Below are 24,816 nucleotides of genomic sequence, written 5' to 3'. Positions count from 1 at the left end.
AATATCAAAGAATATCAAAGAATTAATGGAGACCCATAGCAAAGATTGATGAAATGTACAAGTACTTTATAAAAAGTGACCCTATAGTGTTGCAAAAGGCAAAAGTGAAGAGAAGGATATCATGTTTTGCTAGCACATAGCTTTTTTTCTAAGATTTCTTAGATAGTTGCAGTTGTAACACACCTTTTGTTGAATAGAAGATAATTGTCACTCAAGAAATCTGAAGTCCTTGCAGGGTCCTTTGTGAGTGGCTTTGCCCCTCAGCAATCTGATCTTATTTTCCACTACTCTTACTCTTGCTCATTCTTCTCCAGCATTTTGGCCTTACCTTCCTGGGAGCATTAGGCATTCCCCATGCCTTAAGGCCTTTGCCCTAGCTGTTCCTTCTCATTGAAGCACTCTTCTCTTATATATCCCGTTGGCTAAATCTCTCACCTTCTTCAGGTTTCAGCTCTGTTGTCACTTTATTAATGAGGCCTGTCCTGTTTGTCCTAATACAACCTGCTTTTCCTCTCTCCTGCTCTGAACTCTAATGTCCTTCACTTGGCTTTACTTTTCCTTTTTTTTTTTTTTTTTTTTTTTTTCCCCGTAGCACTTATTACTTCCTGACATACAGGTTGAGTATCCCTTGTCTAAAATGCTTGGAAAGAAGTGCTTTGGATTTAGGATTGTTTGGATTTTGGCATGTTTGCAGAATACACGCTGGTTGAACATCCCTAATCTAAAAATCCGAAGTCCTAAATGCTTCTATGAGCAATTTATTTTCTGTGTCATGTTGGTGCTCAAAAAGTTTTGGATTTTGCAGCACTTTGGATTTTGGATTTTCAGGTTAGGGATGTTCAACCTATAACATAATATTTTATTTATTATGTCTTTCATTTATTTTCTCTCTTTCTGCTAGACAAGGTGTTTGCAAATGATGGCTGAATCCTGCCTGCCAAATCCTGCCTGCCACTTGTTTCTATAAAGTTTTATTGGAACATAGGCCATTTATTCATATATTGCCTATGACTGCTTTCATGCATGACAGCAGAGTTAAATGGTTGTGACAGAGACAATGTGGCTCACAAGGCCTAAAATATTTACTGTCTTTCACAGAAAAAGTTGCTGACTCTTAAACTATTAACCTCATGAGGAGAGTGATCTCTTTCATTTATTGTTAAGATCTCATTATGTAGAACAGTAATTGGTACATAGCAAGTGCTCAAATATTAACTAAATAAATGTTTGAAGACAAAATTCCAATCCTGAATAACCCTTTGTAATAGCTGGCAGAGGTAGTAAGTGTTATAGGCATTTCTTTGGGGTGAATGATGACAGATAAGGGTGATAATTGAACTCGACCTTAAAAGATAACAGGGATTTTTATAGTAGAAGAAAAAAATTATCATCAGTAAAATTTTAGTACTAGCTAATTATTAAATTTTTTTTAAATTTATTCATTTACTTATTTATTTTTTATGGAGATGAGGGTCTCACTCTGTTGTCCAGGCTGGCCTTGAACTCCTGGCCTCAAGCAGTCCTCCTGCCTCCGCCTCCCAAAGTGTTGAGAGTCACTGCATTAGGCCTTAACATGTTTTAGTCTTTTTTTAAAAAACATCAAAACTTTTTTTTTTTTTTTTTTAAGAAAAGCACAAATGATACAATTGAAGTAAATCTTTGTAAAGGAAAACAGGTAAAGATTCTTGAGAAATGTTTTTTTCTCTTTTTTTTCTGTCTCATGTCTAGATAGAGGAATATCTTATATATTGACTGTTTCTTTTTTTTTTTGAAACAGAGTCTTGCTCTGTTGCCCAGGCTGGAGTGTAGTGGTGCAAACTCCGCTCACTGCAACCTCCGCCTCCCAGGTTCAAGCGATTCTCCTGCCTCTGCCTCCAGGATAACTGGGATTACAGGCATGCACCACCACACTCAGCTAATTTTTGTGTTTTAGTAGAAACTCTAAAATTGGCCAGGCTGGTCGCAAACTCCTGACCACAAGTGATCCACCTGCCTCAGCCTCCCAAAGTGCTGGGATTACAGGCGTGAGCCGCCGTGCCCAGCCTATTGACAGTATTTTTAAGATGCCAGACATCACTGATGTTTATTTGAACAGTTAAGAATTTTTTTTTGTTGAGCTCTTTAATTAACTATTAGCATTCCCTAGACAGTAATTAGTTTTTTTTTAAATTCTTGATGCTTTTAGTTGGATTTTGATCTGAGGTAATTTTGAGAATTAATAGGTGAATGAAATGTGTAAGAGTTAAAGGTAATAAGTTTGTTTTATGATATTTTGGGCCATTTTATCTTATTTTGACTCCATAAAATTGGAATGTGGGCTTTGTATAGATACTAGAAGAATTAATATGCAAAAAGCTGTTAGTATTTTTGTTGTGTTTAATGATCATCATCATGACTTGAAAATTTTAATTGCATTTGTTCATAGTATTGCTTAGTAATATTTTATAGTCATTTAGTTTTGGAATGAAGTTTAAGGTAAACAAAACAGTGATATTAACTGCTTTTCAGTGATCCCTTTTCAGTAATACTAGTTACTTATATAATTTTTACTGCAAATTTAAAATTTGGTTAATTTTTTAAAACTTTTTTCCCAGATGATCTTTCCATTTCAGTGGCAGTGCCCATATATTCCCCTTTGTCCTCTTTCACTGGCTGCAGTGCTTAGTGCACCTTTACCGTTTATAGTTGGAGTTGACTCAAGGTATTTTGATCTTCATGACCCACCACAAGATGTTGTTTGCATTGACTTGGATACGAACATGTTATATGTGTAAGTTGATTCATTTTATATTATCTCCCATTTATGTTTTTCACTATAAAGAGTTATAGTTCTTTGAAAGCATCTAGAAATATGCTATTTTTGGTAGTTGTTAAATCTTCCTCTTAAATACAGTGGCTCTCAACCAGGACAAGTATCAGAATTTGGGAACGCTGTGTGATTTGGAAAAAAAAAAATGTTCAATATTATGATAGTTTATATCTGGATAACAATGTTAAATGTAAGCAGGAGATGTTTAGGTTTATCAGAAGAGACTATGAGTTTGAAAAGTAATGGTTAAACACTGCTTTCAGAGCTCGAGAGACGATATGCTTTCTAGGTTTAATTCAAAATCCGTATGTAAGTAAAATGGGTTTACCCATTGGAGATTAAAGTTTAGTTACAGTATAGGGTGATAGTATACCATTTGTTTAGTTGTCAGGATTTGAATTTTATAAGGATCTGTTCTTTACTGCATAGAAATTTATATTAAAAATCAGTTATAGTTTGTGTTTGCTGAAGGTGATAAGTACAGCAGTGGTACAGCTGAGGGTTCAGAGAGTAGCAAACTACATTAATAAAAGGAATAGTTCTGGATGGATGTTTAAGGGTTACCCCTTCCCCCACCAAAAGTGGGAAAGGACAGTAAGTATTACAAATTTTCTTTTGTTGATGCCAACTTCCAGGCTGTGGAACACTTATTCTTTACTGTTTGAGATTGGTAGAAAATGAAGAGAGAAATATTTTGGGTGAGGCCTAAATAGTTCCAACAGTAGAATTCGTTGGGAAAATATTTTTATGTGAACCAAAAAAATAGCCTAAGGAAGGAAGAAAACATTTGCTGTAACTTAAAATATAATTTTGACATGGATGTACCATTGTATTTTGAAACTGTGTAACTGTAGTAGCTCCTTATGTATATTTAGATCTACTTATAGCTTGAAAGTAATGAACAACTTGAATGAATTAAATAGTTTTTTGTGGCACACATTTTATTGTTTATAGGTTACTCTCCCTGAAAAACAATTATTTCAGGAATGTATTCGTGGTGTTGCTTTTATATATGATTATTTGTGAAGTTAATACTCAGATTTTTTACCTTGTTTTATTTATTATTCCGAATAAAATAATATGGAGAGTCTTAATTTTGCCCAGTTTTGAGTAACTTTTATAAAACTTCTGGTAATCAAAACATTGTTTTCTAAAACAAATGTGAAGTGTTTGCTCAATTGTATTTATTTATTTATTTATTTTGAGACAGAGTCTCACTCTGTTGCCCAGGCAACAGAGTTGCAGTTGTGCAATCTTGGCTCACTGCGGTCTCCGCCTTCCGGGATCAAGTGATTCTCCTGCCTCAGCCTCCTGAGCAGCGGAATTACAGGTGCGTGCCACCACACCTGGCTAATTTTTTTGTATTTTTAGTAGAGATGAGGCTTCACTGTGTTGGCCAGGCTGGTCTTAAACTGCTGACCTCAGGTGATCCACCTTGGCCTCCCAAAGTGCTGGGATTACGGGCATGAGCCACCATGCCTGGCCTGCTCAGTTGTGTTTAAATAATTATAAAATGTGCCCAGGTGTAGTGTTTCACACCTGTAATCTCAGTACGTTCGGAGGCTGAGGCTGGAGAATCGCTTGAGCCCAGGAGTTTAAGACCAGCCTGGGCAACATGGTGAGACTCCATCTATATAAAATAAAAAATTAGCCAGGAGTGGTAGTGCGTGCCCATAGTGCACAGGCAGCTGAGGAGGAAAGATCACTTTAGTCCAGGAGGTCGAGGCTGCAGTGAGCTATGTTCACCCCACTGTACTGCAGCCTGGGTAACAGCAAGACTCTCTGTCTCAAAAAAAAAAAAAGCCTCCAAATTGTACAGAATAATGTAAATAACTTGTATCTATTCACCACAACTTTATTAATAGGCCGGGCACGGTGGCTCATACCTGTAATCCCAGCACTTTGGGAGGCCGAGGCAGACGAATCACCTGAGGTCAGGAGTTCGAGACCACCCTGGCCAACATGGTGAAACTCCATCTGTACTACAAAAATTAGCCAGGCATGGTGGTGGGCAGCTGTAATCCCCACTACTTGGGAGTCTGAGGCAAGAGAATTGCTTGAACCCAGGAGGCAGAGGTTGCAGTGAGCGGAGATCATGCCACTGCACTCCAGCCTGGGTGACAGAGGGAGACTCTGTCTCAAAAAAAAAAAAAAAAAAAGAAAATATTAGCAATAAATTTGAAATCTCTAGATAGTCCTCCATAACCATATTTTGTTCCTGTCTCCCAGAGAGGAGCTCCAGATCCAACCATCATCTGGGATAAATTCCAAATCCAACCATCATCTTAGATTTGGAGTTTATCATGCACATGTATTTTTAAAACATTTATTATATATGTATTAATCTAAATAAAATGTTGTTTTGCATACTTACACATTTTTTTCTACTTGAATAGTTTTCTGTGAATTGCTTTTTTGCTTACCATTCTTTGTGAGGTTCATCCAGTTCATTTTCAATGGTGATCAATGTCGATGGACATTTAGGTTGTATCTAGATCTTTGATGTTAGAAACAAGGCTGTTCTGATCATCATTGTATATATTTCCTTGAGTATATGCTCAGGAATTCCTCTGAAGCATATACCTGGAAGCGCTAATGTTGCTTGGTAGGGAATGAGCATTTTCAACTTAATAACTAATACCAGATTACTCTCCCAAGTTTGCTCTGTCCTCAGCAGATGAAAGTTCTTTTTGTTTCATATCCTTGCCAACACTTGCGGTCAGACTTTTACATTTTTTACCAATTTGATGGTAATGGTATTTCACTGTGGCTTTAATTCACATTTCCTTAATTAGTAGCAAATGCAGCATTTGCATACCTTTGTGCTCCTTGGTTTTCCTCTCCTGTGAATTGGATGTTCCTTTTGTTGGTGCGTTTTGCTGTTAGATTGTCTTTTTCTTTTGATTTGTAGAAATTGTATATATAATCAGGAATTAATTATTGGTCTGCTGTATGCATTCCAAATAGCTTCTCCCACATTGTGACCTGTCATTCCATTCTGTTTTTGGTGTCTTTTGATAAACAGAGATTTATTTTAATTTATCAAATTTTAAATTTCTCTTTATGGAGTACTGTTTTTGATTCTTATATATGAAATATTTCACCTTGAGGCCATGAAATACTATCATGGTTATTTTTTAAGTTGTGAGGTTTACCTGTCTCATTTAGTTATTTAATTCAGCTAAACTTGATGTGACATATCACTTTCTATATTTGTATAGATATGTATCCGGGCTTATTCTTTTCCTTTGATTTTTTTCAATCTCTTGCCAGTAGTATACTATCTTAATGGCTTTAAAATTAAGTTGTCTACAACATGAATGAACCTTGAAAACATTATGTTAAAAGACCTTATATTATGATTTAATTTATATGAAATGTCCAAAGCAGGCAAATCTTTAGAGGCAGAAAGTAGATTGATTAGTGATTGCCTTGGAATGGAGAGGATGGGAGTATTGGAAACTAAGTGACTATGGGATTTCTTTTTGAGGTGATGAAAATATTCTAATATTGCTTGTAGGCTGGGAGCAGTGGCTCATGCCTATAATCTCAGTACTTTGGGAGGCTGAGGCGGGTGGATCTTCTGAGATCGGGAGTTTGAGACCAGCTTGACCAACATGGAGAAACCCCGTCTCTACTAAAATAACAAAGCTAGCCAGGCGTGGTGGCGCATGCCTGTAATCCCAGCTACTCGGGAGGCTGAGGCAGGAGAATTGCTTGAACCTGGGAGGCAGAGGTCGCAGTGATATGAGATCGCATCATTGCACTCCAGCCTGGGGAACAAGAGCAAAACTCCTTCTCAAAAAAAAAAAAAAAAAAAAAAAAAATTGATTGTAGTGGTGGTTACACAATTCCGTGAATATAATAAAAACCATTGAATTGCACATGTCACGTGGGTGAATTGTATGGCATATGACTTTATATCTTAATAAAACTGTTTTAAAAAGTCATGGTATGAGACCTTTTGGCAGTGTCCGTGGCGAATCCCCTTACTCCTGTTCTTTTTGAAAATTGTTTTCACTCCATTTGGTCTTTTGTTTTTCCATATAAATTTTAATACCATCTTGTTAAGCTCTACACAAAATTACATTGGGATTTTTGTTAGAATTTTATTGTATTTATAGATTCGTTTGGAGGCAGATGATACCTTTTTGACATACATTGAAAATATGCACAAGAAATATGACCCATGAATGTGGTATTTCATTTCATTGATCTTTCAAAATTTTTCAGTAAACTTTGTGTTTTCTCCAGAAAGATAATTCACATCTTTTGTTAGACTTATTTGTTCCTAAGTATCTTTCAGTTTTTATTGCTACTGTAAATGGTATTTTTAATTAGACTTTCTACTTGTTGCTGGGAAATGTAGTTGGTTTTTATATAGCGGCCTTATATCTAACAACTTAGTTGAATTCTCTTAATTTGTATATTGTCTTCAATTTTCTGCCTATAAACATCACATTTCTCTACTTACACTATCCTAATGTATTTTAAATTTTTTTGTCTTAATTCTCCAGCTAGGATCACTAGTGTAATGTTGAATATAAGTAGTTATAGTTGGTATCTTGTCTTGTTTCTAATTTCAAAGGGGATGCTTTGAGCAGTTTATCATAAATTATGATTATTGGTATACAGCAGGGATTGACATCTGGCCCAAAGCTTGTTTTTGTAAATAAAGTTTTATTGGAACAGAGCCATGCTCATTCATTTACATATGGTCCATGCCTGCTTTCATGATGCAACAGCACATTTGAGTAGTTATGACAGAGATGAGGTTTCGCCATGTTGGCCCGGCTGGTTTCAAACTCCTGGCCTAAAGTGATATGCCTACATCAGCCTCCCAAAGTGCTGGGATTACAGGTGTGAGCCACCCTGCCTGGCTACAAAAGATACATTATTAAATGAAAAAAATCAAGGTGGTAATTGTGTATTGCAGTGTGCTGCTACTTGCGCAAAAGAAAAGGCAGGGAATAGTTGTATTTACTTGTATCTGCTAGTTTTGGAATAAAGACACATTAAAATATGCTCAAGAAACTAGTGATTATGTATTATGGGGGTGAGGGAACTGATCAGACGTGGAACAAGGGTGTGTGTATGTGTGTAAGTTATTTTTGAGCTGTGTGATCATATTAAAGTTTTAAAACTCCCAGTGTGATGGTGGATTTGTCAAATGCATTTTATAGTTATTTGGACATTTGCTTTATGTACTTAATTAAGGCTGTGTTATGAGGGACACTCAAGTTCAAAATGGTTCTGCAGTTAAATGAATACTTTTATCTTGTAGCTACTTTAAAAAAAATCACTGATGCTCTTGTTGTTAGTTTGTGCTTTTCTTCTCATTAATACATTATGTTAGATATATTATCTTTGGTATATCTTTTCCCATCCTTTTAATTTCAGATATTCTGTGTATAGTATATAACTGGCATTAGAAATCCAATCTAACATTTGTCTTTTTGTTGAAGAATCCATTAATTTACATGTATTGTTATATATTTGAATATTTCTGTCTCATTTTGTCCTTTTTGTTTTGCTGTTATTCTTTTCTCTCTTTCAGATTGAATGAATTATTGTTTTTTTCCCGTCTGCTTACCTAAATGTTATATTATATGTGTGTGTGTGTGTGTATATATATGTATAATTTCATATTTATGTTCCTTTAATGATTGCTCTTAATTTTTTAATATGGGTGCTTAGAACTTGAAATTAATATTTTACTCTTTTTTCAAGCAGTTAAGTAGACTTTAAAATACTTTAATTGGCAACATCCTCTTTTACTGGTACAAAAACAATAAATTTTACAATTAATGGCCCTTTAGGTTAAATGAGATGCATTTCATCTACCTACAGCAGCCCTGTGTATTAGGTACATTATCAGTCCTCATTTTGTAGATCAGAAAATTGAGTAACAGACGAGTTGAGTGATTTATACAAAGTCACACAGTAAATGTCAGAGCCAGATTACAAATGGATGATAATCCAGACAATAATGACAATATTTTATTTGGGGGAGGGGGTTAAAAGATAGCACTAAAATATTAGACAGCGATGACATAAAATAAGAGAAATTGATCAGAGTTAAACTTGACATGCCATCACTTTTAAGACACAGTTTCAAGAGATGTTAAAATATGTCTTTTAACAGTACCAGGCACAAAGGAAGTGTTAGCTCTTTTATTAGACATTTATTCTTAACAGAGAGGATATTATGTTTGCTTCCATTCTGGTGGCATTAAGCCAGGGAGCACTTGAAGTTAGTTATTTTGACTTACAGTTTCTTGTGCCATGCCAGTAGCATGCAGTCAAACTCATAACCCATTAGTTGGCAGGCATACAGTAATGAATTCTCAGGGGAGATCCCTCCCCTAATCAAAATCCAAGCTGAGGGAGCTACGCTATGAGGACACAAGGCATAAGAATGATGCAATGATTAGCCGGGTGTGGTGGCATGTGCCTGTAATGCCAACTACTTGGGAGGCCGAGGCAGGAAAATCGCTTGAACCTGGAAGGAAGAGGTTGCAATGAGCTGAGATTGTGCCACTGTACTATAGCCTGGGCAACAGAGTGAGACTTCCCCTCGGGGTGGGGGCAGGGGGGCGAAGAATGATACAATGGACTTTGGGGACTTGGGGGAAAGGGTGGGAGGGAGTTGAGGAATAAAAGACTACATAGGAGGCCAGGCACGGTGGCTCATGCCTGTAGCCCCAGCAGAGGATCACGAGGTCAGGAGATCGAGACCATCCTGGCTAACACGGTGAAACTCTGTCTCTACTAAAAATACAAAAAATTAACTGGGTATGGTGCCACACGCCTGTAGTCCCAGCTACTTGGGAGCCTGAGGCAGGAGAATCGCTTGAACCCGGGAGGCGGAGGTCACAGTGAGCCAAGATCGCACCTCTGCACTCCAGTCTGGGCGACAGAGCAAAGACTACACATGGGGTACAGTGTATACTACTTGGGTGATGGGTGCACCTAAATCTCAGAAATCATCACTAAAGAACTAATTCATGTAACCAGATACCACCTGTTCCCCCAAAACCTATTGAAATTTAAAAACATATTGACATATTTTGTTAAAAGATTTAAAGTATGCAAAAAAAGATTCCAAAATGCAATCACTTGCTTAGAAAAAAAACTACATGTGAACTGCACTGAGTACTAAAGAACAATACTATAAAATAGAACCTGATTAAAATAAAAAATAATTTAATTTTTTATTAAAAATTAAATTTTTATTAAATTTATTAATTTCATTAATCAGCTAATATAAAGGTACAACCAGGATTCCAGGTTGATCCTAAAGCTGGAATCTCTGCCCTTTTCATTATGCCATGCTACATTTAGAGAAACCTAAGCAATTCACTGACTTAGGGAAAGGGCTTAGAATTGTAGCATTTTGGGTTAAAAAAAGAATCAGGCTGGGTGCGGTGGCTCATGCCTGTAATCCCAGCACTTCGGGAGGCCAAGGTGGGGGGATCACATGAGGTCAGGAGTTCGAGACCAACCTGACCAACATGATGAAACCCTGTCTTTACTAAAATAAAAAATTAGCTGGGCGTGGTGGCACTCTCCTGTAATCCTAGCTACTTAGGAGACTGAGGCCAGAGAATTGCTTGAACCTGGAAGGCGGAGGTTGCAGTGAGCTGAGATCGTACCACTGCACTCCAGCCTAGATGACAGAGTGAGACTGTCTAAAAAAAAAAAAAAAAAAAAAAAAAAAAGAAAAAGCAGAGTCAGCCTTTCAAGCGTACCAGTTTTATTTGGAAGTTTCAGTTCTAACATACTTCTTGGTGAGACTGAAACTTGGTCTCCTGTTCTGTGAGAAGCCTTTAAAATCCAAGGCTGTCTGTTAATCCTCAGGGCAGATGTGGCCTTGGTGTTACTCTGGGTTTTCAACCCCTGAAGATTTCCCTGATTTTCTTGCCAGCTTAGCCATGAATTTTAAAGAACATTTGTTATATTTATGTTAACTTTTGTAAAAAGAGGGCTTTTTAGGCAGTTCTGTCTGTTGCATTTTATATTCTTATATTCTTGGAATATATATACACACACACACACACAGAGATATATATATTTTGTATTTTTGGAATATAAAGTTTTGGAAACAGAAGCTTTTAGTAATACCTTTAAAAATGGTCATCTCTATGGCTTTGGGTTTTTTTTGTTTTGTTTTGTTTTGTTTTGTTTTTGAGGCAGAGTCTTGCTCTGTTGTCCAAGCTGAAGTGCAGTAGTGCAATCTCGGCTCACTGCAAGCTCCGCCTCCTAGGCTCAAGTGATTCTTCTGCCTCAGCCTCCTGAGTAGCTGGGATTACAGGCACACACCACCACACCCGGCTGATTTTTGTGCTTTTAGTAGAGAGGGTGTTTCACCATGTTGGCCAGGGTGGTCTGGCTTTGGTTTTTGTTGTTTCATGATCATAGATTATATTGAATAATGGTGTTATGATTAATTTATTTTTAACTGTGAGGGCTGGATGAACTACATATACTTTTAATCCTTACTTAAATTCCAATTCTTCTCTTTGGGCACACAGCATTTTAGAAGCCTGCCAGTAGGTAGTTTGAAGTCTCAAGTCAACTAGATTTGACTCTTAGAATATTATAATTCTAAAATGTAGTTTTTGAAGCTAGACTTCAGTGTTGTATTCCTGACTCCAGCATTGAAAATACGTGTTGGAAGGTTAGAATGAGATGGCTAAATCTGACAGACGTTGGTTGAATGAAAAGAGAACTTCCTTGAAATTCACTTATTCAAACTGTTTGCATCAGTTGTGACTGCAGTAAAAATACATCTTTTCCATTTTCTAGTTTTAGGTTGATGCAAGAATTTTGTTTAGTAAAAGCAGATTATGAATAACACATTTTATGAATTTTGTTCTGATTTAATAGATCAGATGAAAAGAAGAACATGAACTGGAAGCAACTTCCCAAAAAGCCATGCAAAAATCTACTTAGCACCTTAAAGAAATTGTATCCCCAGCTGTCTTCAGGTAATGTGAGGGAAAAGGAATACTATTAATGAAGGAATGTATATGAGAAAATTCTTCTTAAATTTAACATAATACCATTTTCTGTTTTTCTTTCCTTTGTTAGTTCACCGAAAAACTCAAGAAGGCTCAGCGATTGACATGACTCCAATTGAAGCAGATTTCTCCTGGCAAAAGAAGATGACACAGCTTGAGATGGAAATTCAAGAGGCATTTTTGCGCTTTATGGCGTCTATTTTAAAAGGATATAGAACATTTCTCAGACCAATCACAGAGGCTCCTTCAAATAAAGCCACAGCTGCTGATTCATTGTTTGACCGACAGGGTGGGTAGCACTGAAAGTACAATTCCTTTTATTGAAGTGAAAATATTTTATATTTGATGTTGTTGCCAAGAAATACTTACTGTATAAATTATTACAAATTCACATTCAAATATAATGAACTTCCATGTATTTGTAACCGAACTTTATGACTAGAATTTCTTGTAATTTTTATAGCCCATTTTTTTCCTGAGAAATCTGAAACTAGGCATATTTAATTATGAAAAGTCAAAGGTGTTACCTATATTTACAATACCTTGTCAGTTATCTTAGTAGAACATAACTGGAGATTTGCCTTCAGGTATTTAGGTATTTCCTCAATTTTGCATAGTTCTTGGATTTGTACACTTTTTTTTTCTTCTTTTTTTTTTTTAATAGAGTGGAGTCTTGCTATATTGGCCAGGCTGGACTTGAACTCCTGGCCTCAAGTGATCCTCCTCCTCAGCTTCCCAAAATGCTGGGATTACAGGTGTGAGCCACTGCACTTGGCGAGATGTATACACTTTTGGCTTTACAATTAGTTTGTGCAATGAGGGCACCACATTTTAAACATTTTTGACTAATGTAGCTTTGTTCCAGGGAAAAACATATACTCATTATTTTTAGTATGTTTTGTTTTAGGGAATTATAGATAGAGATTTTTGTTGTTATTCAGCTACTGTTATATATATAGTAGCAATCTTACATCTATATCAATATTTATTTGAAATTATTTTACTTTTCTGTGCTTTTTACCTAGCGATTACAAAAAAAATCTGTATTTTTCCATTAATCCTTTTGTCCTTTATCTTTTCTGCTTTAAGATAACTTACCACTTAAATATTTAGTTACCACTTACTGGCTAGTTATGTAGGAATATAAAGAAGTATAAAACCTAGCTCTATGGGGTCTTAAATGGAAAATAATTAAAATATTTAAAAAATAGAACAAGTAGTCAAGAAAACATATTTTACACAGTTTTAATTTGGAAGTTTTAAGAGTTCAGAAAAAAAAGGGATATTCTTCCAAATATTCCAGTATTTCAAAATGGGTATTTTGGAAGACTTCATGGAAGAAGCATGACTTAGAAGAATGGGTAGAATGGAGATAAATGGAGAAGAACAGGAAAGGCTTTCTGGAAGTCAAGTTTTCTCAACCGGACGCAGTGGCTCATGCCTGTAATCCCACCACTTTGGGAGACTAAGGCAGGTGGATCACCTGAGGTCAGGAGTTCAAGACCAGCCTGGCCAACATGGTGAAACCCTACCTCTACGAAAAATATAAAAATTAGCTGGGTGTGGTGGTGTGTGCCTGTAATGCCAGCTATTCAGGAGGCTGAGGGAGGAGAATCACTTGAACTTGGGAGACAGAGGTTGCAGAGAGCCAAGATTGTGCCATTGCACTCCAGCCTGGGTGACAAGAGTGAAACTCCGTCTCAAAAAAATTAAAAAAAAAAAAAAAAAAAAAAAAAAAGTGTTCTCCTTAATAAAATGGGGGCTATATCTACTTCATTGTTGTGAAGATTAAATGAGAAAATATATGTGAAGCAACTAGTACAAGTACTTTAAAATACTCATGATTCATAACAGCTATTATCATTCATGGTAATAAAATGGAAGTAGCATCAAGATCTAAAGCACAAGGCCTGCAGATTAGTTTGCTGGGTCTACCATAACAAAATACCGCAGACTAGGTGGCTTAAACAACAGAAATTATTTTCTCGTGGTTTTGGAGGTTTAACTGAGATGAAGGTAGTTAGCAGGTTTGGTTTCTTCTGAAGCCTCTTCCCTTGGCTTGTAGATAGCTGTTTTTTCCATGTGGTCTTCCTTCAGTGTTTGTCTTATGTCCAAATATCCTCCTCTTACAAGGCTACCAGTCTTACTGAACTAGGGTCTACCCCATAATCCTCATTTTAGCTTAATTACTTCTTTAAAGACCCTATCTCCAAATAGTTACATTCCGAGGTACTAGGGGCTAGGAACTTAATATATAAATTTTGGGCCAGGCACAGTGGCTCATGCCTGTAATCCCAGCACTTTGGGAGGCCAAGGCAAGCTGATCACCTGAGGTCAGGAGTTTGAGACCAGTCTGGCCAACATGGCGAAACCCTGTCTCTACTAAAAATACAAAAGTTAGCCAGGCGTGGTGGCACATGCCTGTAATCCCAGCCACTCAGAAGACTGAGGCAGGAGAATCTCTTCAACCCAGGAGGCAGAGGTTGTGGTGAGCCGAGATCACTGTACTCCAGCCTGGGCAACAAGACTGAAATTTCATCTCAAAAAAAAAAAAAACATATATATATATGTATGTATACATTTTGAGGGGGACACAGTTTCACTCATGACAGCACATTTGGGAAAAAAGATTACATGGTACAATTTGACCAGAGTGATGAGCTTTAGAGGTGATGTGGAAGATAAGGCTGAAAATAAGATTAGGGCTCAGATTGTGGGTAGTTGTAAATGCCAGATGAAGAATATGGATTGTACGGGAGTGACATCACTAAAGGAATTTGAAAAGATACTTACTCAGTTTTCAGGCCCTAAGGTTTTATTGTAAACAGTTCAGCATTTGGTCTACTAGGGGACACAGACATTAGACAAGAAAAAAATGTAAATACTAACTATCTTAAGAAGTGTGTTTTGAAGGAAAGTATTGATCACAGTGTTAGTGCTAGTTAGGTCAGAGAAATATTCCTTGAAGAAATAACAAGGAATATTAGTGTCCTAAGGTATCCCTTGGTGTGCTACTTTTAAGTTTGGGTCTAAAAAGCAATAGTAATTAACTAGGAATTTTGTATATGTGGTTTTGGCTTATTTTACCTTATGTTGTTATTTACCATTTCTTCTACCACTTGTATTGCCTGTAAACTTGTGGTAGGTTCAAGAGCTGCAGTGTCCAGTAGAAACACAATGTAAGCCACATATAAAATTTAAAATTATTTTAGTAGCCACAATAAAAAAGTGAAAAATAGGGGGAAAATAGTAGCATTTCAGCATGTAATCTGATTTTTAAAATTATTGATGAAATCGTTTACATTTTTTTCACAAACATCTTTTTTCTTTTTTTTTTTTTTTTTTTTTTTAATAAAGACGGTCTTGCTCTGTTGCCCAGGTGGAATGCAGTGATGCAATCTTGGCTCACTGCAACCTCTGCCTCCCAGGCTCAAGTGATTCTCCCGCCTCAGCCTCCCGAGTATCTGGGATTACAGGCGTGCACCACCATGCCTGGCTAATTTTTGTATTTTAAGTGGAGACGGGGTTTAGCCATGTTGGCCAGACTGGTCTCAATCTGCTGACCTCAGGTGATCCGCCTGCCTTGGCCTTCCAAAATGCTGGGATTACAGGCGTGAGCCTCTGCGCTAGGCCCACATCTTTCAGTTCTGGCATGTATTTTTTACTTACAGTGTGTCTTAATTTGGATCAGTTACATTTCAAGTGCTAAATTGCCATATGAAGATAGTGACTACTGAATTAAACAGTGCAGATCTAGTGGCTTGGTTAGATTCAGGTTTAATTATCTTGGCAAGACGTGCCAAAATACATGGTGCTCACTTCTTCCTATTGCATCATCTTGAGAGGCACATACATGTCTGGCTGTCCTACTTTTAGTGTTTCTAATAGGTTTAAGGTGTTGTCAGCCTCATTCATTCATTGTAGGTCACCCGTTAGCCTTTGACTTATTTGGTTTAGCAGCCTTTGCTATCATTGCCTGGATCCACTAGAAGGAAAGAAAGCCTTTTCATTATAACTTGGGGAGAATAATTTATTTCTATTTTATTTAAGCTTTTCTCTACTAATTAGTATATAAAAGGGATGGGAATCAGGACCACAGCATCAAAGAAAGAAAGGCTGCAGAGAAAACCATGTTTGAAATGTTGGCATTAACTAGGTTATGCAGGATGTTTTAGGATTAGTGCTGGTTTCAGTTTTTATCCTAAGAGTAATTGGAAGCCTGTAAAGGATATTTCATTAGGTAATAGGATCAGATTTGCATTTTTTAAAAAAATCACTCTTTGAAATGTTAAAAAGAAGAATCTCCTTGGCTTCCATACAGAGATTGCACTGGAGGCATTGAAGCATGGATCTTCTATTTAAGAAGTAGCCACATTGGTTCTAGGGATTATTAGAGGTGACCTGGATTAATTGATGATAGTGTGAATAGAAGAATGATTTTTTTAGGAATTAGATCAAGTAGAACCTGGTAATTGAATATGGAATGTAAGATAGAGTGGGAGATATCAAGAGCAGCTTTGAGGGTTTTGCCTTTAACAACCAAGTGAATGGCCATGCCCTTTATAAAAAGTAAAACAACAGAAAAAAGGGAAAGAGCAGATCGAAGGCTTTTTTTTTTTTTTTTTAAGATAGAAAAAGAGACTTGAGTATGCTGATGAGAAATAGCTAATAGAGGCTGGGCACAGTGGCCCACGCCTGTAATCCCAGCATTTTGGGAGCCCGAGGCAGGCAGATCACTTGAGGTCAGGAGTTTGAGATCAGCCTGGCCAACATGGCAAAACCCCGTCCGTCTCTACTAAAAATACAAACATTAGCCGGGAGTGGTGGCGCATGCCTGTAGTCCCAGTTATTTGGGAGGCTGAGGCAGGAGAATCACTTGAACCTGGGAGGTGGAGGTTGTAGTGAGCCGAGATTACACCACTGAACTCCATTCTGGGTAATAGAGCAAGACTCCATCTCAAAAAAGAAAAAAAAAAAGAGAGAAGTAGTTAATAGAGAGGGAGATTTATCCCGAGAACACTGGAAGGGGCTGGAATCCTGAAGTCATGTGATGGTTTGTCCTTAGATAGGAGGAGGGACATATCCACTGTAAAAAGACAGAAGGAATGAATGATAACTGTTAAAGAGTCGTAAGTTATGTAGTGAGATAGTATACATAGTTTCTATTTAATGATCTGCATTTTCATTGCAATATAAAGTATGCTCATTTCGGGGTACGGAGGGGGCACAAAAACATGAAGGGAGAGCATATACAAATAGGAAATAGTTGTGGAAACATGTGAAAAGGAAAATTAAATTGATTCTAGAAATGTAGTAGGATTGCTGGTCAGGGATGAAGGTATAAGTGCTTCTAATCTGCCTAGTTGTGGAACTTTTTTCCCCTTAACTTATGCTTAGTCACCCTAATGCAGATCCAGAGAAGGCAAGCAGTACATTCTTAGAGCTGGGTTATGCTAGGTAGGTTTAACCAAAAAGACAAAAGAGCAAAAGGGTTGAGAGTATTGACAAAACAGTAATTGAAATGATGGATATAGCATGGAATCAGTATTAGATAGAGAAAGAAGTGAAGATGGGAGGATGTACGTGGAGGTAAAAGGGCCAGTGGATTGGAGATTTCAATGAGCCTTCCCTCTCTGCTCCCCCAATAGAAAACGCTAAAACACTTAGTAGAAATACTTAATTAAAGAGACCAGATAGGCAGAGGTGATGGGCTGGGAGTGATGTGAAAATGAGAGATTTGGAAGGCAGTGCTGCTTTGAATGCTAGCAAGTAAAGTCAAGGGACTGTGACTGTGTGTTGAAGTTGGTGATTGAGGTAGGATGGAGCATAGGATCATTGAAAATCAAGGAATGAAGGCTGGGCATGGTGGCTCATGCTTATAATTCTAGCAGTTTGGGAGGCTGAGATGGGAGGATCACTTGAGGCCAGGAGTTCGAGACCAGCCTTGTTAACATAGCAAGACACCCATCTCTTAAAAGAAAAGAGGCCAGGTGCAGTGGCTTACGCCTGTAATGCCGGAACTTTGGGAGGCCGAGGCGGGCTGATCACCTGAGGTCAGAAGTTCGAGACCAGCCTGACCAACTTGGTAAAACCCTGTCTCTACGAAAAATACAAAAGTTAGCCAGGTATGGTGATGGGCACCTCTAATCCCAGCTACTCAGGAGGCTGAGGCAGAGAATCACTTGAACCTGGGAGGCGGAGGTTGCAATGAGCCAAGATCACGCCGCTGCACTCCAGCCTGGGGGACAAGAGCTAGACTCTGTCTCAAAAAAAAAAAGGAATGAAGACGAACCTGAAGTGTTTTCATGATTTGTGCTTCTGGGTGTGGAAGAATGATGGTGGTAGGGATTAGAAAGGAGGAGACTTTGAATCAAATGTCCTGGTCTTCAGTGAATGAAGGAGTGTCCCTGCAATTAATAGAGGACTATGATTAATAGAGGAAATGGTGGAATAGCCAGATGCTTGAAACTTTAATAAGCAGAAATTTGAAAAACAATACAGAAATAATGGTCTTGTGACATTAAAGAGGAAGGACATTGGCTCTTTGGAAATTGACTATGGACTCAAGAGTATGCAGAGTATCAGAGAAATTTCTACTTAAAAGTTGTAGAGCTGGAGGTTCCTTATAGGGGATTCAGATTTCAGTGAAGGGGTTGATAGAAGTTAAGTATTTTTCATGGTTTAATTAGGCAGAAGGAGCTATATATGTAGTTACTACAGGTTGAGCTTCCCTAATCTGAAAATCCAAAACCTGGAATACCCAGAATCTGAAACTTTCTGAGTGCTGACATGATGCCACAAGTGGAAAATTCCACACGTAAGTACTTAACACACACTTTGTTTCATGCACAAGATCATTGAAAGTATTGTATAACATTCCCTTCAGACTGTGTGTATAATGTATATATGAAACATAAATGAATTTCCTGTTTACTTGGGTCTCATCCCCAAGATATCTGATTGTGCGCATGCAAATATTTCAAAATCTTAAAAAGAAAATTCGAAATCTGAAACACTTTTGGTCCCAAGCATTTCAGATAAGGGATACTCAATTTGTAGAAGCTTCTCTTTAAATGTCGATATATACACATATAGATAAAGAGAATGTAATATAGATAAGTACAAGTTTAATGTTTACTATAATATCGAATTCCAGTTTAAAATTTGAATTTAATTATAATTTTGTTTTCCTCAGGGTTTTTAAAAAGTCGAGATCGTGCCTATGCAAAATTCTATACCCTTTTATCCAAAACACAGATTTTTATTCGTTTCATTGAAGAATGCAGTTTTGTAAGTGATAAAGATACTGGATTAGCATTTTTTGATGATTGCATAGAAAAGGTAAAAGTTTGTACTTATACTAGTGTTTAGAAAAAAAAGTTTGCCTTACCTGTATAATTATCATTGTTATTGTTAGTCTAGAGTGATATAAGGAAGACAGTATAGGGTTGTGTATGTGTGTGTATGTGTTACTGATTCTGGGCTGAATATAAGAATAATTTTCTTTGTGGTATCAAGTTGCTACCACATATAGCCAAGTTTTCTCTTCTTTATTGATTGATCCATTGATTGAAACAGCATCTCATTCTGTCACCCAGGCTGGGTTGCAGTCGCATGATCATAGCTCATTGCAACTTCAAACTTCTTGCCTGAAGTGATTCTCCCACCTTAGCCTTCCGAGTAGCTAGGACTACAGGCATGTGCTACGCCTGGCTAGTTTTTTAAATTTTTAGTAGAGATGAGGTCTCACTGTATTGCCCAGGCTGGTCTCAAACTCCTGGGCTCAAGCGATCCTCCCACCTTGGCCTCACAAATCCTTGGGATTACAGGATGAGCCACCATGTCCAGCCAGTAAATTTTCTCTTTAAGTCTCACTTTCATTTACAACTATTGAGTTGTAAAACTAAGAACATTTCCTTGAGCCTTGTGAGTTTATTTTTTTTTAATTTAAATGAATAAGATTTACTTTAAGATTTAGGTTTTTAAATTAAAAAATGTTTAGTTTTATGGGTAATAGAAGTTGTGTTCTTTTGTTTTAATGTCTTTCCAAATTCTTTTGCCTAGTATGTTTCTTTTGTTCTAATGGAAGATGGAAATGTTAAATTTTAAAGCTTTACCCACCCATCCTAAGGAAGTTAAAATTGATTCTTGACAGCAATGACTTGGTTATAATTTTTCCTAACTTTTAATATAATTCTTATTTTTGCTAAGTAGATCTTGGGGCCAGTTTTTTATGCAAACCGTATATTATATAACATTTGAGATTGTATCCAAAAAAGGTAGAATATTACAACATTAATTTTTTTGGCCCCCTCATGATTCATGTGCCTTAGAAGATTTGAATAATTTTCTCCTATCAGTGTGATCTAAAATTCCAGGTATATAATTAAAACTATTCAACATTTTTGTTTATTTACAAAATTGATATTCCAGTGTCTTCCAGTTATATGAGAAGCTTAATGTCAATCACTAATAAAGGGGCTTAATAGTAATGAAATTTTTTATTTGAGAAGCCAGATAACCTTGTGATTGGTCGTCTTTTGTCTTAAGGTTTACAAAATGACTAATCAAAATAGTTTTCTATCCTAATAGCCACAAGTAAAAAATTATGCTTTAGCCTAAGAGTATGTAGTTAGCCTAAAAATATACTTTGCAATGTTTTGTATCAGCCGGTACTGAAAAGGGGTAGTTTTTTTCTAAATCAGAATGTAAGATAAAAATGTCTATTAAATTCATAGTGGACATTTTCATTAGGAATCTATTTTCTTTTTTTCTAGTTGTTTCCTGATAAAGGCACAGAGAAATCAGATAAGGTATGTTTTTCTTAGACTTTAAGGGTTGAAATTTCAGAATTAGATCCTGTTTGTATGCAAATTAATTGGGGAAAAATAATTATTTTCAGGTTGATTTTGATTCAGCAGAAGATACCAGATTGATAGAACTGGATGATTCACAGAAAAGTGAGCATACTGTATTTATAATGCCACCAGAGCCACCTCCTGATGATGGAAAGGACCTGTCACCAAAGTACAGGTAGTAGGAAGTTTTCAAAGAGCTATTTAGGCACAGCCTATTAGTTTCTTTTAATTTTTATTAGTAGATATGTATATTAGTCTTTTGTGAAACTCATTTTCGTTATTAATTTGGTGAACTAATGTAGATAAATATTTTATGGAAATGCCACTAGGTGTTATAATTTAAAAATTGGATGATATTGTCAGATGTTGATCATTGTTTACCTTAGTGTTTGTATTTTAATCTTTAAAAGTTTCAATTCTGAAGAAGAAAAATGTTACTTTTATGAGGCTTCCCGCTCACTTTGGGAGTTTTATTGTTGATACAAAGACTGTGAAATTCTTATGAATTGGTAATTTTCCGAGAAAACTTAAGGTAGAGGGCCAGGAATTTACTCTTTTTTAAGATAAAAGATAGGATTTGGATGTGACTCTTTTAAGAAATTAGAATGGATTTTGTAGTTTTTTTATTACTATAAATTTAATAAATTTAGAAAATCAAACGAAAATGGAAAACTAATACATCATTCTAGCGCCAGTACTTGTGTCTCTTGACAATTGTGGGCATGTATTTATGTGGATTTATGTGTGTATGTATTGCATGTATGAGTTCATCAGGTAGATTCCCTTTGTAATCTATGTTTGCCTTTAGTGGTCTGAACATTTTCCCATGCCATTAAGTATTTTTGTGCCTTATCATTTGTAATGACCACATTGTATGCATTTATTATGATTTATTTAACTAGCCTCTTACGGATTTGTTTGTAGTTATTTGCTGTCTATATCTTTGTGTACATATACAGTTATTGTCTTAGGCTGTGTTTCTAAAAAAATTTCTAAAATGGAAAGTAAAGTAAGTACCTTCCTAAAATAGAGAATTAATGTATAATATCAAGAGGACTGCATCAGAATGAAGAATATATCTGGGATTGAATGGGTTAATTAAATACTATTTTGATTTCATGTTAACTATAGAATTCTTTTCTACTTTGGCTTAACTGCTAGAAATTGGAATGCAGATACTGACAAACAAGATAAAATCAAATATGGAAAGGCAATATCTCCTGGAAGAAAATTGGCCAAAAGAAATAAGTAGACAATTTCCAAGAAAGCCAAAGTCAATAATATAAAAATATGTTATGGTTTTTTGCATTCAAAGAAATGCAAACCAAATTGATGAACAGAAACTTTTGACATTGAGAATAGGTTATGCTAGTAGTTAGAATGTATGTTTAAGTATAATCTTTTTTGAAATAATTTGATATTAATTATAATAATTTTAATTCTTTTGATAAACATGGACCTAGCAAATTCTATTATTGGATATTCATCCTATGAAATTAAGCAAAAGTATTCACAAAGATATACATATGAAAATATTTAATTGGAGAAATTTAGAAACAATCTACAACCTCATAATGTCCAGCAGTGAAAAACTGCTTAAATTGTGGTACATCCTTAAAATAAAAATTTTATGGATTTTTTTATTTTAAATACCTATGCAAGGTAATTTTATGAAGAAAAACATAAAATTATGAAGTATACTAAAATTTTTTAAAACATAAATTATGGAATACATGGATTCTCTTGAAGGAGTTATTTCTCCCTTTAATCAGAGTTTTCTGTGGTTTAGAGATTGATTGAAAATAACAAGTAGGGTGGGGAAGAGACAAAATTTTCATGAAGGTGGTCTCTGTATGTTTTATCATTTAAAAATTTTAAAAAGTATTTTTTCTATATAAGCATTTAAAATAATGTTGGGTACTATTTGAAGTTTAGAAATATTTGCCTAAACGCTGGAATAATATGAAGAGTTGGTGTGTTTTAAATCAGCAGTTCTATTTTTGCTTTTTATTTTAGTTACAAATACTTTCCAAGACTGGACCTTAAGCTTTTTGACAGACCGCAGGAGTTGAAACTTTGTTTTAGTAGACACCCTACTGGGAGTAGCATTACAAAGAGTCCAGCTCTCATGGCTAAGAGAACTAAACAGGTCAGATATTCTTTACCTAATACATGTTCATTTAATATGTAAAATATGTATATGCGATATGCAGCTCATAGTTTAGAATGATCACCCACAACAACCATTTGAAGACTCACTATGGTTGTTATTGAATTTAACTAGATTTCTTGCAAGCCTACTTAAAATATCAAGTCAGGGCCGAGCATGGTGGCTCATGCCTGTAATCCCAGCACTTTGGGAGGCTGAGGTGAGCAAATCACTTGAGGTCAGGAGTTAGAGACCAGCCTGGCCAACTTGGTGAAACCCCATCTCCATTAAAAATACAAAAATAAGCCGGGTATGGTGGCAGGCGCCTGTGATCCCAGCTACTCGGGAGGCTGAGGCAGGAGAATCGCTTGAACCCGGGAGATGGAGGTTGCAGTGAGCCGAGATTGTGCCACTGCACTCCAGCCTGGGCGACAAGAGTGAAACTCCATCTCAAAAAAGTCTGTCTATCTATTAATCTATCTGTCTGTCTGTCTATCTATCTGTCTGTCTGTCTATCTATCTATCTATCTATCTATCTATCTATCTATCTATCTGTCAATCAGTCAAGGCTGAAGTTTTCGAATGCTTATGTTTATGCTTTAAGACTATCCATAGGAATTGGCCGGGTGCGGTGGCTCATGCCTGTAATCCCAGCACTTTGGGAGGCCGAGGCAGGCGGATCACCTGAGGTGGGGAGTTTGAGACCAACCTGACCAACATGGAGAAACCCCGTCTCTACTAAAAATACAAAATTAGCCAGGCATGGTGGTGCATGCCTATAATCCCAGCTACTCGGGAGGCTGAGGCAGGAGAATTGCTTAAACCTGGGAGACGGAGGTTGTGGTGAGCTGGGATTGAGCTATTGCACTCCAGCCTGCGCAACAGGAGCAAAATCTGTCTCAAGAAAAAAAAAAAAAAAGAGTGTAGGAACCAAATATACTTTTTAGAAAACTTAATTGAAATATAATTCATATACCATACAGCATACCCACTTAAAGTGTATGATTTGGTGGCTTTTAGTATATTTACAGGTTTGTACAACCACCCCCACAATTAATTTTAGAATATTTTCATCAACCCCAAAAGAAAGTTTGCATCCTTTAGCCATTAACCCCAGTTCTCAATCCCCAGCAGCCCTAGGCAACCACAAGTCTGTTTTCTGTCTATAAATTTGTCTATTCTGAGCATTTCACCAGTAGAACTGCATAATATGTATTCTTTTGTTACTGGCTTCTTTCATTTAGTGTAACATTTCAGGATTCATCCATGTTGCAGCATATATCAGTAATAATTTTTATTGCTGAATAATATTCCATTGTATGGATATACCATATTTTATTTGTTCATAAACATGTGGCTGCTTCCTACTTTTTGGCTATTACGAATATTGCAAATGAACATTTGTGTGTAAGTGTTTGTTTGGATGTATGTTTTTATTTTTCTGGGGGTTATATATCTAGGAGTAAATTGCTATGTCAAATGGTTACTCTGTGTTCAACCCTTTGAGGCACTTCCAGGCTGTTTTCCAAAGTGGCTGCACCACTTTCCATTCCCACCAGCAGTGTGTGAGGGTTCCAGTTTTACAACATATCCTTGTCAATTCTTGTTATTGTTTGTCTTTTTGATTATAGCCGTTTAGTGAGTATGAAGTTGTATTTTAAATTTGCATTTCCCTAATGGCTAATGTAAATATACTTTATTCCAAGTATTATAATCCAAAGGGAGTTAACTTAGGACAACTAGACATCTTGCTTTATTACTATATGTGATTTAGGTATAAAGAACTAAGCTGTGGTTACATATGAGTTAAAATTAAACATCCTTTATACATACACTGACATTTTAGGGATCTTCAAAATGTGGAAAATTTCACGATGAAAATCTTAGTTCAGATTTTACTAATTTATGGGATAGCCCCCTAAATCCTAGAGATATCCTGAGGTATTTCCTAATTTCATTCATACAGTTCATATTTCT

The 24,816-nt window shown here is 36.4% G+C and overlaps 1 protein-coding gene across 4 annotated transcripts in view; it reads left to right on the top strand.

The window, feature by feature from the left end:
• DENND4C (DENN domain containing 4C) overlaps nucleotides 1–24,816 on the top strand; it is a 147,000-nt gene that overhangs the window by 74,234 nt on the left and 47,950 nt on the right. For all 4 annotated transcript variants that reach the window (XM_050761312.1, XM_050761309.1, XM_050761311.1 and 1 more), the window contains 7 exons: nucleotides 2,595–2,770; nucleotides 11,699–11,799; nucleotides 11,903–12,121; nucleotides 19,028–19,173; nucleotides 20,610–20,645; nucleotides 20,735–20,865; nucleotides 22,707–22,839. In XM_050761312.1, coding sequence (XP_050617269.1) covers nucleotides 2,595–2,770; nucleotides 11,699–11,799; nucleotides 11,903–12,121; nucleotides 19,028–19,173; nucleotides 20,610–20,645; nucleotides 20,735–20,865; nucleotides 22,707–22,839 — 942 coding nt within the window. The remainder of the gene's footprint in view (nucleotides 1–2,594; nucleotides 2,771–11,698; nucleotides 11,800–11,902; nucleotides 12,122–19,027; nucleotides 19,174–20,609; nucleotides 20,646–20,734; nucleotides 20,866–22,706; nucleotides 22,840–24,816) is intronic.

This window comes from Macaca thibetana, chromosome 15 (genome assembly GCF_024542745.1).
Source record: "Macaca thibetana thibetana isolate TM-01 chromosome 15, ASM2454274v1, whole genome shotgun sequence".
Classification (NCBI taxonomy): domain Eukaryota; kingdom Metazoa; phylum Chordata; class Mammalia; order Primates; family Cercopithecidae; genus Macaca; species Macaca thibetana.
Note: the sequence above shows the minus strand (reverse complement) of the source record. Positions and strands in the feature narration are given on the sequence as shown.